At 40.6% G+C, this 14,181-nt stretch overlaps 1 protein-coding gene and 1 non-coding gene across 5 annotated transcripts in view; one reads left to right on the plus strand and one right to left on the minus strand.

Moving 5' to 3' along the window:
• CDK5RAP1 (CDK5RAP1 mitochondrial tRNA methylthiotransferase) overlaps nt 1-14,181 on the plus strand; it is an 84,058-nt gene that overhangs the window by 20,342 nt on the left and 49,535 nt on the right. For 3 of the 4 annotated variants that reach the window (XR_005782044.1, XM_040447321.1, XM_040447322.1), the window contains exons 9-12: nt 826-923; nt 2,564-2,619; nt 4,715-4,845; nt 7,481-7,630. Coding sequence is in view for 3 of the 4 variants with exons in the window: in XM_040447321.1 (XP_040303255.1) it covers nt 826-923; nt 2,564-2,619; nt 4,715-4,845; nt 7,481-7,630 (435 nt within the window). In the remaining variant the exon portion in view is untranslated. Of the gene's footprint in view, nt 1-825; nt 924-2,563; nt 2,620-4,714; nt 4,846-6,840; nt 7,407-7,480; nt 7,631-14,181 lie in introns of those variants that run through there. The other variant, XM_040447323.1, reaches the window with a different exon arrangement.
• Nucleotides 12,652-12,788, minus strand: LOC121012617 (small nucleolar RNA SNORA42/SNORA80 family). Its single transcript, XR_005782196.1, has one exon. It is a non-coding gene; the product is annotated as a small nucleolar RNA SNORA42/SNORA80 family (small nucleolar RNA).

Consider the following 14,181-nt stretch of genomic DNA (forward strand, 5'->3'; position numbering starts at 1 on the left):
TCCTTGTTCCAGTTTCTTGATGGTGTCTTTTAAAGTAGCTAATTAGTTTGGAAGTTAGATGAAACAAATACCAGTTTTCCTTTTTGTCCATGTCAGCCCATGGCTTGAATCTGACCTCTGCTTGCTTGCTTCACTTTTTCAAAGCGGAGATGCCATCAGGGGAAATGTCTGGGACAGACAACATGGCTTGAGCACAAGTAAAGGATTTGGGTAATTCATGTGTTTGGTTTAATCAGCCTGTTAAGAGGGGCACCTGGGTGGCTTAGTCGGTTGACCATCTGACTTCAGCTCGTGTCATGATCTCACGGTTCGTGAGTTTGAGCCCCACGTTGGGCTCTGTGCTGACCGCTCAGAGCCTGGAGTCTGCTTTGGGTTCTGTGTCTCTGTCTCTCTTGGCCCCGCCACTGCTCACACTTTGTCTCTTTCTCCCTCAAAAATAACTAAATGTTAAAAAAAAAAAACCATCGGGGCGCCTGGGTGGCGCAGTCGGTTAAGCGTCCGACTTCAGCCAGGTCATGATCTCGCGGTCCGCGAGTTCGAGCCCCGCCTCAGGCTCTGGGCTGATGGCTCGGAGCCTGGAGCCTGTTTCCGATTCTGTGTCTCCCTCTCTCTGCCCCTCCCCCGTTCATGCTCTGTCTCTCTCTGTCCCAAAAATAAATAAAAACGTTGAAAAAAAAATTAAAAAAAAAAAAAAAAAAGAAAAAAAAAACCATTAAAGTTCTTAAAAAAAAAAAAAGCCTATTAAGAAACAGTGGGGGTGGTATTCCTTTATGCAGGATTCTTTGGTGAGACTGTGATGACCTTTAATGTGTTCTGTTTGATCAGGTTCTGCAGCTGATTCATGAGAGACACAACATCTGTAAACAGATCCACCTACCAGCCCAGAGTGGAAGCAGCCGTGTATTGGAGGCCATGCGGAGGGGGTCAGACTTGCTTGGGGGAGGGAGCATCCTGCACCTTTCCATGTTTTCTTAAGGACCACAGAGTGTCTAAGAACCAGCATAGTGTATAGCACATAGTAGCTGCTCAGTCAGTATTTGTTATGTGAATAAACCCATGGACATTATAACCTGTTTCTATTTACTCCCTAAATATAGACTAAGGACTGGATCACTCATTTCATTTGTTTAGCATGTTTTTTATTAAGTATTTACTGTGTGGCACACTCTTTGAAATATTAATCCTTTAGCTTTTAACATTAAAGTTTTTTAGGCCAGGGATGCCTGGGTGGCTCAGTCATTTAAGCTTCTGACTTAGGCTCAGGTCATGATCTCACGGTTCGTGAGTTTGAGCACCCCATCAGGGTCTGCACTGGTGGTTGGAGCCTGCTTGGGATTCTTTCTCTTCGTCTCTCTCTGCCCCTTCCCCACTTACGTGTTCGCTCTCTCTCTCAAAATAAATAAATACACTTAAAAAAAGTTTTTTTAAGTGTTAGAATTTAAACGTGTCTTTGGTTCACTTACTTTGGGACTAATACGCGGTAGAGATAAGACTGAAAGGATAAGGTGACAAATGGCAGGCTGTGTGGAACTAGTGCTTTGCCTTGTTTTCCACATTGGCAGTTTTAGAGATCCTTTTTTTTTTTTAATTTTTTTTTTTCAATGTTTATTTATTTTTGGGACAGAGAGAGACAGAGCATGAACGGGGGAGGGGCAGAGAGAGAGGGAGACACAGAATCGGAAACAGGCTCCAGGCTCTGAGCCATCAGCCCAGAGCCCGACGCGGGGCTCGAACTCACGGACCGCGAGATCGTGACCTGGCTGAAGTCGGACGCTTAACCGACTGCGCCACCCAGGCACCCCCCCTTTTTTTTTTTTTTTAAAGTTTATTTTTTTTGAGAGAGTGAGTGCGTGCGCTCGGGCATGGGATGGACAAAAGGGGAGAGAGAGAGAGACAGAGAGAGAGAGAGAGAATATCCCAAGCAGGCTCCCGGCTCCATGCTGTTAGTGCAGAGCCCCACACAGGGCTTGATATCATGAACTATGAGATCATGATCTGAGCCCAAACCAAGAATCAGACACTTAACCAACTGAGCCACCCAGGTGCCCCTAGATATCCTCTTAAATATTTAATCTGTCTTTACTTATTAAATCAAAGGCTATTGGGGTGCCCAGGTGGCTCACTCAGTGAAGTGTCCAATTTCAGCTCAGGTCATGATCTCACGTTTTGTGGGTTCAAGCCCCACTTCAGGCTCTATGCTGACAGCTCAGAGTCTGGAGCCTGTTTCAAATTCTGTGTCTTCCTCTCTGCCCCTCCCCTGCTCGCGCGTGTGTGCTCTCTTTCTCTCTCAAAAATAAATAAACCTTAAAAATAAAAGGCTATTTATATTTTTAAAAAGGCTATTTAATGTATGTTCTTGAACTAAAGACTCATGGGCTCTAGATTAGGTTACACTGCAGGATTAGTATCAAAAGGACTGTTCTGGATACTTTAACCTACGCTTGTACTGTCCTATGTGGATAAGAAGTGATTATATGTGGTAATGCATAATGTTCTCTTTTTACAGCATTCATTTAAAGAAGATTGGTTCATCTAAGCCTTTTCTTTTTGTTCCTTCTTGCAGATATTCAAGAGAAGCTTATGTGGAGTTAGTTCATCATATCAGAGAATCTATTCCAGGTACATTTAAGAAATGTATTCTGCTGAGCACATTACTGTACCAGTGATCACAATGTTTTTTTTCAGATGCAGGCAATGCCTGTGGTACTACCTTAATGAAAAAAAGGGACTACCTTTTATACTTCCGTTCCTCTTCTTCATTTTTCTCTTTCTTTTATTTTACTCTTTTTTGGTTTTTTAATGACTTGGTCTTGCTAGATATACTCAAAGGTGTCAGCTTGTGGCCTCAATGCTAAAGAGATTTCTCTCTCTTTTTTTATTTATTTTTATTTTATTAAAAAATTTTTTTAAATGTTTATTTATTTTTGAGAGAGAGCGAGCAGGGGAGGGTCAGAGGGAGAGGGAGACAGAATCCCAAGCAGGCTCCGGGCTATCAGCACAAAGCCTGATGTGGGGCTTGAACCCACGAACTGTGAGATCATGACTTGATCCTAAACCAAGAATCAGACACTTAACCAACTGAGCCACCCAGGCACTCCTGTTTGTTTGAGAGAGAGAGACCGTGTGCAAGCAGGGGAAGGAGAGAAAGAGAGACTCCCAAGCAAGGCTGCATACTGTCAGCACAGAGCCCAATGAGGGGCTCGATCTTACGAACCGTGAGATCATGACCTGAGCCAAAATCATGAGTCTGACGCCAACCAACTGAACCACCCAGATCTCCCAGAGATTTCTTTTCTACAGTATTTGTGTTTCTGAACATATGGGAGAGACCTTGTTCCTTCTTTGTTAGCTGGCAGGTATGGTCTACATTAATTCTGATTTGGGGACAGTTGATATCTTTAAAACTGTCCTTAGCGGTAATTCCTTTCCTATTATCATAACTTCTTTTTCTCTTTTCCCTTCTAATAGAATTACTTTGTAGTAGTCTTTTAATTTAGATTTGGTGACAATGTTTACATTTGTTTCCAAGTTTCTAATTATTGTTAACTTGTATTATGCATAAATACTTTTCATTTTGGAGGGGCAGGATAGCATGGAGGCTTTCTGGGCTGTAGTTTCCTCATCTATCCAATAAAGTTAATAAGGGGTGCCTGTCTGCCTCATTCGGTAGAGTAAGTGACTCTTGATCTTGGGGGTCTTGAATTCAAGCCTCATGTGTGGTGTGGAGTTTACTTAAAAAAAAAATAGAGTTGATAGTATGTTATTGGCTTGTTGGAATAATTAAATATATTAAGTAGGAAAATATAGCACTTAGTACTGTTTAGTAACTAGTAGTTATTGTTTATATGGTCTTAAAAAATTTATTTTTATTTATTTTTATTTTTTTTATTTTATTTAAAAAAAATTTTTTTTTTCAACGTTTTATTTTATTTTTGGGACAGAGAGAGACAGAGCATGAACGGGGGAGGGGCAGAGAGAGAGGGAGACACAGAATGGGAAACAGGCTCCAGGCTCTGAGCCATCAGCCCAGAGCCTGACGCGGGGCTCGAACTCACGGACCGCGAGATCGTGACCTGGCTGAAGTCGGATGCTTAACTGACTGCGCCACCCAGGCGCCCCTTAAAAAAAAAATTTTTTTTTTTTTTGGTTTATTCATTTATTTTGAGAGAGAGACAGTGTGAGCAGGGGAGGGGAAGAGAGAGAGAGGCCCAAGCAGGCTCTGCACTGTCGGAGCCTGATGCAGGGCTCGAACTCACGAAACCGGGAGATTATGACCTGAACTGAAACAGAGAGTCGGACGCTTCACCGACTGAGCCACCCAGGTTCCCCTCTATGGTCTTAAATAAACTTTGTGTTAAACTAGCTTCAAAAGTATATGTTTATATGAGATATTGCAAACTTTTCACCATTAAAAGCAGGACCAGTTTGAAAATGTGGAGTTCCTGCTGTGTCCCTAAATCCAACATGTGAAGTAAAAATATCTTTTCTTGTGCTGAGGGGAATATAGACTGAGAAGCCAGGCTTTGGCATGGTAACATTGTAGATAAGCAGGCCTTGCTCCATAATGACTGTTCTGTCACTTGCATGTGGACTGTCACTTTGTACTCCAAGGAGGGTGTACAGTTGCTGTCTCTCTCTCTCTGTAACCCACAAGTGAAAGGCTTCTTTTGAATGTAAGTTGCAGTGACATGTTGTCTTTTGTCATGTGTTGCAGGTGTGAGCCTCAGCAGCGATTTCATTGCTGGCTTTTGTGGTGAGACAGAGGAAGATCACCTCCAGACGGTGTCTTTGCTTCGGGAAGTTCAGTATAACATGGGCTTCCTCTTTGCCTACAGTATGAGACAGGTCAGCCCTGGGATGAGGGAGAAGCTACTTCTGTGCTGGCACTGACAGAATTCCTGACCGGTGTCTGGTTGATTGTAGACAACTGGGAAGAAAAGAAAGTGGCAGCAGAGCAGTCCTTGAGAAGCTACAAGGATCTTACCACTCATTCTTTCTTTTTTCTAGTCAGCCTATTTTATATAATTCAGCAACTTGAGATGAAAGTGGATCAGTTGTGACAATATTTGTCTTCATTAAAATATTTTAAATTATGTTTAGATCGTCTAGAATTTTAATATGAAGGGAGGGATGCCATTGTGGAGGGGGGATGCTGTTCTCTTTATAAGGGTAAAATAATTTCTCAACATGCAGAACGTTTTTGTCTTACAGATGCATTTTGTTGCCCTCCTAGCCATCCTCAGCTATTTTTAGTTTTCATTTTTTTAGGCCAAGTGAACCTACTGATACCACTTTAGAGTTTTTCCTGTAACACAGATTTCCAGGAAAACAAAGCAGAAGGATATAAGGAAGGAATGGGAGAGTAATGTGTATTTCTTGCAGAGAGGGGATAGTTCCGTTCTGCTGCCATTTTCTTGATGGTAGGGATGAATTTCCATGGGTCATTCCTCATCCCTCCAGTCAGCTCAGGGGTGTCTTTCCTTGTGTTTGGGCTGGAGGCTGAGGAGGATGGCCGATCAGGAGGGCTGATTGATGAATGATGGAACTCGTGACCTTCACCACCACTGTCATTCAGCTGCCATCAGCCAACCTAATTCATGTCTTTTATTTTTTTTTAATTAAAAAAAAAATTGTTTTTTTTAACGTTTATTTATTTTTGAGACAGAGCATGAACGGGGGAGGGTCAGAGAGAGGGAGACACAGAATCCGAAACAGGCTCCAGGCTCTGAGCTGTCAGCACAGAGCCCGACGCGGGGCTTGAACTCACGGACCGCGAGATCATGACCTGAGCCAAAGTCGGCCGCCCAACCGACTGAGCCACCCAGGCGCCCCCTAATTCATGTCTTTTAAAGCCCACTGCCTAGTGTTCTGTAGGCAGTGTAAGTAGGCCATTGTATATATTTAGGTCTCTTACATAATTATTTCAGAGATGAAGCTTCAGAGTAGATGTTGGGTTCCATTTTGTTACTCTTCCATGGACATAAATATGTAAGACAAATTTTTTGTAATGCTAGAGTTGGGAAATGGGTTTTCATTGTGTAGTGGAAGCATATCTTATGGGCATTGAATACGAGTGTTTACTTTGGGATCTAATTTCTAGGTTAGGATTAAGGTTATAAAGATTGAAGTCGTCTAGTGGATGAGAGCAAGCACTCAAATTGTACCTTTCTCACTTAATAACTGTGTGATCTTGAGAAAGGTCCTTGGTCTTTTCACCTGTGAAATGAGAATAGTGCTTGGTAATGGTAAATGCACAATAGGGGCAAGTTGTTGTTAATAAGACAAAATAGAGTAAACCCATTCGCCATTTTCCTCTGTGGATTTGGTAGTTGTCTCAAACGCCAGTTGGTTTAAATGTCCTCACTTGGATGTATAGGTTTTCCTCTTATTCCATACTTTTATCTAGCTCAGTGGTTCTCCCAACTGTGTTATATAAGCTTGCGTACATAAAACCTTAAAAAATAGGTGTATACACACACATATACACGCATGCATGCCATGATTTTAAACAATTTAAAGGCTTTTCAAGGATAAATTTCCTTTTTTTATAGGTACTTTTTTTTTTTTTTGAAATTTATTTATTTATTTTGAGAAAGAGAAAGAGAACCAGTCAGGGAGGGGCAGAGAGAGAGGGAGACAGAGGGTCTGAAGCAGGCTCTGTGTTGTGAGATGATGACCTGAGCTGAAGTTGGATGGTCAACTGACTGAGCCACCCAGGCGCCCCTAGGATAAATTTCCTTTTAAAAAATGTTTTGGACTGGGTAATATGAGCTCATTTTAAAAAATTCAAAAGCTCAAAATAGTATGCAATGAAAAGTTCTTGTTCTTCCTTCTTCCTAGGTTGCCTGGTTTTTCATTCCCTTCCCTGAAGGCCATCACTTAGGAATTTCTTCTGTAAACTTCCAGAGATGTTTCATGTATTTATAAACATATTTATATGTTGATCTGTACCTTATTTTTTTTAGGAGTATGTTTTGGAAAGTAATCATATCAATACATATGGAATTATCACAGTCTTTTTACAGTAGTGCAGTATTCTGTTGTGTGGATAAAGCATAATTCATTTACTAACAACCTATTGGTAAATGTTTAGGTTGCTTTGCCTCTTGTGTCTTATCTATAAACAGTGCTGCTGAGTAACCTGGTACATGAGTTATTTAGTATATGTTACATTTGTCTAAAGCTTATATTTGTATCCTATAAATACATCAAGAACAATTTTGAGTCTACAATTTTCATATGCTAAATTTAAAATTTAACCCTTACAAAAATGTGACTTTATTGCATAGTAAACTTCTTGTCTTAGAATGCTCTTAGAGCTAGAGAACCCTCCTGGTGTGGCTTGGGTTCTTGTACATATGTCTGTAACTTACAAGTGGAATGAACCTGGTCCTCTGTACCTTAAGAATGGATTTAGTGGGGGGAAAAAAAGGATTCTATGAGTCCTTGGTGACCTCCATCTCTCTTTTTATTTTTATAGAAAACCAGGGCATATCACAGGCTGAAAGATGATGTTCCAGAAGAGGTGAAATTAAGGCGTTTGGAGGAACTTATTACTGTCTTTCGAGAAGAAGCAACAAAAGCCAACATGGCCTCTGTGGGTTGTACCCAGCTAGTGCTGGTGGAGGGGGTAAGGTCATATGTATATACATATATATTTTTGTGTTTTATTTTTTAAAGTTTATTTTTGAGAGAGAAAGAAAGAAAGAGTGCATGCAGGGGAGTGGCAGAGAGAGAGAGGGAGAGAGAATCCCAAGCAGGCTCCACGCTGTCAGTGCAGGGCCGGATGCTGAGCTTGAACCATGGCCTGAGCCCAGATCAAGAGGCACACCAATGTTTTTTGTGTTTTAAAACACAGTATGTCTCCCTTTTATTTAGATCATCTTTGATTTATCAGAGTTTTTGTAATTTTCAGTGTACAGGTCCTATATGTATGTATTTTGTTAGATTTATACCCAAGTGTCTTTTTTTTTTTTAAGCTATTTGCTCCAATAGCAAATAGCTAGTTGCTATTGTATTTTTAATTTCAGATGTTCATTATATTGTACAGAAATAATTGAATTTTGTATGTTTATCTTGTATTCTGTGACCTTGCTGAACTCAATAGTTCTAGGAGTTGTTTGGGCAGTTTCTTTGGGATTTTCTACATAGGTAATCATGTTTTTATGTTTTTTTTTCCTTCCTGATATTCCAAGCTTCCTTCTTTTATCTTTTCCTGTCTGTTTAGACAGCTTTTAGACACTCTGGCAGCAGATTCTCTGTTTTTCTTCATCTTAGAATGTCTTGATTGTTCCTTCATTCTGTTTTTTTTTTTTTATTTATTTTTGAGAGAGAGTGAGAGATTGTGGGGGAGGGACAGAAAGAGAGAAGGGGACAGAGGATACAAAGCGGGCTCTGTGCTAACAGTAGAGATGTGGGACTCAAACTCATGAACCATGAACTCATGACCCGAGCTGAAGTTGGCCACTTAACCGACTGAGCCACCCGGGCACCTCTCTCCTTCATTCTTAAAAGATATTTTTGTGCTTAGCAGCAGAAAGATTAAGGAAAAGTATGTCTGCTCCATCTTTCTGGAAGCAGTATCATATGTATGTTTTCAGAATCAGTTTGTCTGTAATCCTTCTTTTTTAATTTTTTAAAATGTTTATTTATCTATTTTGAGAGAGAGAGTGTGTGTGCATGCATGCATGTGAGTGGGGAAAGGGCAGAGAGAGAGAGGGAGGGAGAGAATCCCAAGCAGGCTCTGCACGGTCAGCACAGAGCCTGATGCGGGGCTCTCAATCTTAGAAACCATGAGATCATGACTTGAGCTGAAATCAAGAGTCAGACGCTTAAGCAACTGAACTATCCAGGTGCCCCTAGATCTTATTTATTTATTTATTTTTTAAGTAATCTCTACACCCAACGTGGGGCTCACCCACAACCCTGAGAGCAAAAAGTTGTATGCTCTACCAACAGAGCCAGCCAGGCTTTTTTAAAAATCACATTTTTTAAAATCACATTTTTTATTTATTTATTTTTTTTTTAATTTTTTTTTCAACGTTTATTTATTTTTGGGACAGAGAGAGACAGAGCATGAACGGGGGAGGGGCAGAGAGAGAGGGAGACACAGAATGGGAAACAGGCTCCAGGCTCTGAGCCATCAGCCCAGAGCCTGACGTGGGGCTCGAACTCACGGACCGCGAGATGGTGACCTGGCTGAAGTCGGACGCTTAACCGACTGCGCCACCCAGGCGCCCCTAAAATCACATTTTTTAAAATCACATTTTCTTAGACGTGTACTGTATTTCAGAAAGTTTGGGGTTCCTATAGGCATCTGTGGTCAAGCTGGGGAACCTAACTGTCAGAGCACTAAACACATGGAATAAGGGGTAAGTTTGGGAGCTGACCTTTTATGAAGCTACATGCTGCAGCCATTGGAGAGGAAGGGAAGGAGAGAGATGGGCTCTTTCTGTGACTCCTAAGTCCTGGATTGAGAAGAGAGAGTCCTGTTTCATGCCTTAGGATATGGTAGCATCAAAGCCACCAATTACCTGGTATCTGTGTTTGTTAGGACTCTTTAGTAGTGAGTAACAGAAATTTCTTTAAGCCATTCAGCCTAAGCCAAAAAGAAATCTTCTTTTGTATAAGACTTCAGGGGTGTCTTGTGGAGCCCAAGGGCAGGAATACTGTAGGTGTCTAGAAAGGACTGTACCCAGTCTGGGAAGCCCTTCAGGCTTTCTTGGCTACTTAGAGCAGCTTTTCCTGCTTCCTCATCTTTGTTGCAGAGTGAGTACAGCAGCTGTGTAGTTCCTATGTTTACATGTTATGGTTCTCGTTATTCATGGGTCACAGTTTTGTCTCTCAGCCCTAGCTCAGATTTCCAGGACGGGTACTTGGTCAGCTCATCTTGGGCTACGGGATCTTCCTGTGGTCTAGACCAGCAGTTGGCTGATTGGTGATGCTGAGCTAGTGTAATACCCCAAAAGGTTTTTGCCTCACTAAATACCTTGTGATTTAGGGTGTCAGCTGTGATTCTGGAGATATGTACATGTCTATTAGCAGTCTACATTTTATCCAGTAAGAATTAGGTCTTGTTGTATTCCCAGCTCTCTTCACGGAGTCTGGCACAGAATAGCGTACTTATCTTTTGAATGAATGAATAAGTACTCAAAGTTTACTATTCTGTGTCCCTGACTTCATTAGCCTTGCAGCAAACCTGTCGTAACTAAATAAATCAAAACAAGATTCTTTCTTATGCATCCAGCATAAGCCATGACTCGGGGTTAGAGAATAAATGGATTTTTCAGGGCTAGCAGTTGGGAGTCTTTACTTTCTCTTAGAGAAGACTTTCTTTCCTCTAGTCCTGGCTGGTTTAAAACATCAGGTTGCTATCTCCAGAGTGGCAGAGAAGTTGATGATAACTCGTGTCTACTGAGCATTTACTGTTTGCCAGGAACTGTGCACTTTATGTCGTTGGTACATTGAGTCCTACCACGGTTTTGGAGGTAGTGCTAATTATTAGTCCTTTTATGAGATGAAGAAACAGAGACTCAGAGAAGTGGAATAACTTTCTGAAGGTCATACAGCTTGTGTGGCAGAGCCAGAATTTGACTTAGGGCTATTTCGTTCCAGAACCTCTAAACAACAGCCTTCCCCCTTTTTTAATTATGGGGAATTTAAAACATATATGGGTATAGAGAGAACAGTATAATGAATGCCCACATACCCATTAACCAACCTCAACAACTGTCAATACAGTGTTAATTAATCATGGCTAATTTTTTTTCATCTTTACTGTCCCCATTGGATTGTTATTTTCTTTTAAACCTTTTGCTTTTATTTATTTTTGTTTATTTATCTATTTGGACAGAGAAAGTGTGTGTGAGCAGGGGAGAGGCAGAGACAGAGGGAGAGAGAGAGAATTTAGCCACCCAGGTGCACTGATTTTTTTTTTTTAAGTTTATTTATTTATTTACTTAGAGAGACAGCCCAACCATGAGTTGGGGAAGGGCAGAGAGAGAGGGAGTGAGAGAATCCCCAAGCAGGCTCTGTGCTGTTGGTGCAGAGCCTGACGTGGGGCTTGAACCCACGAACCATGAAATCACCACAATCAAGAGTCTGAGGTCTAACCAACTGAGCCACCCAGGTGCCCCCCCTTCCCCCAATTTGGATTGTTTTGAAGCAAGTACCTTATACTTATACATCATATTATACATATACATTGTGTTTTGTCAGTAAATATTTCAGTATATATCTCTCTAAAAGAGAAGGACTCTAAGAAAAAAACCCAACATTAGGCTATTATCATATCTGAAATAATCGATAATTGTTTGTTAATATTGTCAGATATTTAGTCAGTGTTCCAATTTCCCTTTTTGTTTCATAAATGTTCTTTTATGGTTGGTTCAAATCATGGAATCATGCTGTCTTTTTAAAAATTTATTATAAAACAATCATAAGCTTACAGAAAAGTTGCAATAGAGTACACCAAGAATTTTTTTTCCTTGACTCATTTGGGAGTTAGTTGCTGACCCGATGATGCCCTCACCTCCCCTCTAATACTGTAATATATCTCTCTCTTTTATAAATAGGGACATTCTCCTACATAACTATAGTGCAACCACCAGATCAGGAAATTTACCTTGTTAGATTTCTGCGATCTAGTCCCCCCACCCTGTTTAAATTTCTCCAGTTGTCACAGAACTGCCCTTTATAGGAAAAAGAGTTTGTTCGGTATCATATTTTGCATTAATTTCATGTCTGTCTGGTCTCCTTCAGTCTAGAAAAGTTCCTCAGTCTTTCTTTGACTTTCACAATCTTGACACTTGATGATTACAAGCCAGTTATTTATTTACTTAAGTTTTTAAATTTATTTTGAGAGAGAGAGTGAGAATGTGTATGCTCACATGAGCAGAGGAGGGGCAGAGAGAGAGGGAGAGAGAGAGAATCCCAAGCAGGCTCTGTATTGTCAGCATGGAGCCCAATGTGGGGCCCAAACTCACGAACTGTGAGATGATGTCCTGAGCTGAAATCAAGAGTTTGACGCTCAACCCACTGAGGCACCCGGGTGCCCCTATGGGCCAGTTATTTTGTAGAATATTCCTTAATTTGAGTTCGTCTGAAGTTTCCCTGTGGTAAGATTGAGGTTATGTATTTTTAGGCCGGAATGTTAGAGAAATGTGTTCTTATTTGTGTCCTGGGTGGTGTACGGTTTTGCTGGTCTCATTGCTGGTGATGTTAATTTTAAGCATCTCGTTTTGAACGTTTTGTTAAGGTTGTGTCTGCTAAGCTTCTCGACTGTAAAGGTGCTCGTTTTCCTTTTGTAACTAGTAAGTGTTTTGTAGGGAGATAGTGGGAAATCTTTTTAAATCTTACCTGACTGCCGTTTCCCTAAAGTAGTAATTAGTTTAAGAACTAAACTCCTTCCTCTGTCTTTGGTTACTGAAGAATATAGCATGACGTTGGAGCTTGATTTTCTAAGAACAGATTACCTTTTGGATTGTCTCTGGCCAATTGTTTTAACCCCAGACAGGCCATCACCTAGCATGTATAATGTAAGACCCTTAAAATAATATACTTCTATCCTTTTTTTCCCCTTTTGTGCTATCGTTGTCATAGATGTTTACTTCTGTGTCCCAAAACACGTTGATATTTTTGCTTTGAATAATCAACTGTAGAGCCCCCGTCAGTGTTCACAGCCCATCAGTCAGGAGGCAGGGCAGTGGTTCAGGGCTGCACACTCCTCTGGCGCGGGTACGCTGTGAGAGGCCCACAGAGAAGGGCCCGCCATCAGTCCATCACCGTGTACAATACTCAGTTGCTTTAAAAAAAAAAACTTTTTTAAAAACAAGAAAAAACTCTTTCCTGTGTCCCCACTTAATTATTGCTTCTGTCGTTCTGCATTCCTTGTGTACATTCAGGTTTCTGTCTGTATCATTATCTTTAGGCTTGACAAACTTCTTTGAACATTTCTTGTAATGCAGATCGTTTTGTGATGAATCGTCTCAGATGTCGTTTGTCTGAAAAAAATGTCTTTTCACTTTAAAAAATATTTTTTCATTAGGTATGAAATTTTAAGTTGATGTTTTAAAGGTATCATTCTGTTGTTTTCTGACTTACTTGGTTCTGACAAGAAGTTTGCAATCATCCTTCTCTTTCTTCCTGTGTACATAAAATTCCTTTTTTCTCTGGCTGCTTTTTAAAGATATTTACTTTATCACTGTTTTTAGAAATTTGATGTGTCTTGGCATGGCTTTCTTTGTGTTTATCCCTTTGTGTTTTCTTTGGGATTTGTTGAGGCTTCTTAGTTTGTGAATTTATAATTTTCATCAAATTTGGAAAATTTTCATCTATTATCTTTCAGATGTATATCTTTTTAAGTTTATTTATTTATTTTGAGAGGGGAGGGGGAGCAGAGAGAGAGAGGGAGAAAGAGAATCCCAAGCAGGCTCTGTGCTGTCAGGGCAGAGACCGATGTGGGGCTCGATCCCACAAACCATGAGATCGTGACCAGAGTTGAAACCAAGAGTCGAATGCTTAACCAGCTGAGCCACCCAGGTGCTCCTTCAGATATTTTTTCTGTACTCCTCCTGCTTCCTGCCACCCACCCCCCACTGCTTCTCCTCTCCTTCCATGACTCCAGTTACATATATGGCCAACCACTTATAAAAAGGTTTTTCTGTAGGTCATTGAGGTGGTTCATTTTTTTCTGCTTTTTATACCTCTGTGCTTTGTTTTGGATAGTTTCTTTGGCTGTCTTCAGGTTCACTATTTGTGTAATCTGCTATTACCTATTGAATTTTTAATTTTAGATATTATATTTTTGGTCTGTATAAGGTCCATTTAGTTCTTTTCAAATACCTTCTATTTGTCTCCTGTATTCTTGTTTTCCTTTGAAACTTAATTTCCTTTGAATGTAATCATAAAAACTGGTTTATTATTTTTGTGATAATTCCATCATTGCTATCATTTCTTGGTCTGTTTCTTTTGATAAACTTTTCTCCTATTATAGGTAACATTTTTTGCTTCTGGGCATATCCACTGATTTTTTTTTTTTTTTCAACGTTTATTTATTTTTGGGACAGAGAGAGAGAGAGAGCATGAACGGGGGAGGGGCAGAGAGAGAGGGAGACACAGAATCGGAAACAGGCTCCAGGCTCTGAGCCATCAGCCCAGAGCCTGACGCGGGGCTCGAACTCA

This window comes from Herpailurus yagouaroundi, unplaced genomic scaffold (genome assembly GCF_014898765.1).
Source record: "Herpailurus yagouaroundi ecotype Mexico unplaced genomic scaffold, PumYag 196, whole genome shotgun sequence".
Taxonomy (NCBI): domain Eukaryota; kingdom Metazoa; phylum Chordata; class Mammalia; order Carnivora; family Felidae; genus Herpailurus; species Herpailurus yagouaroundi.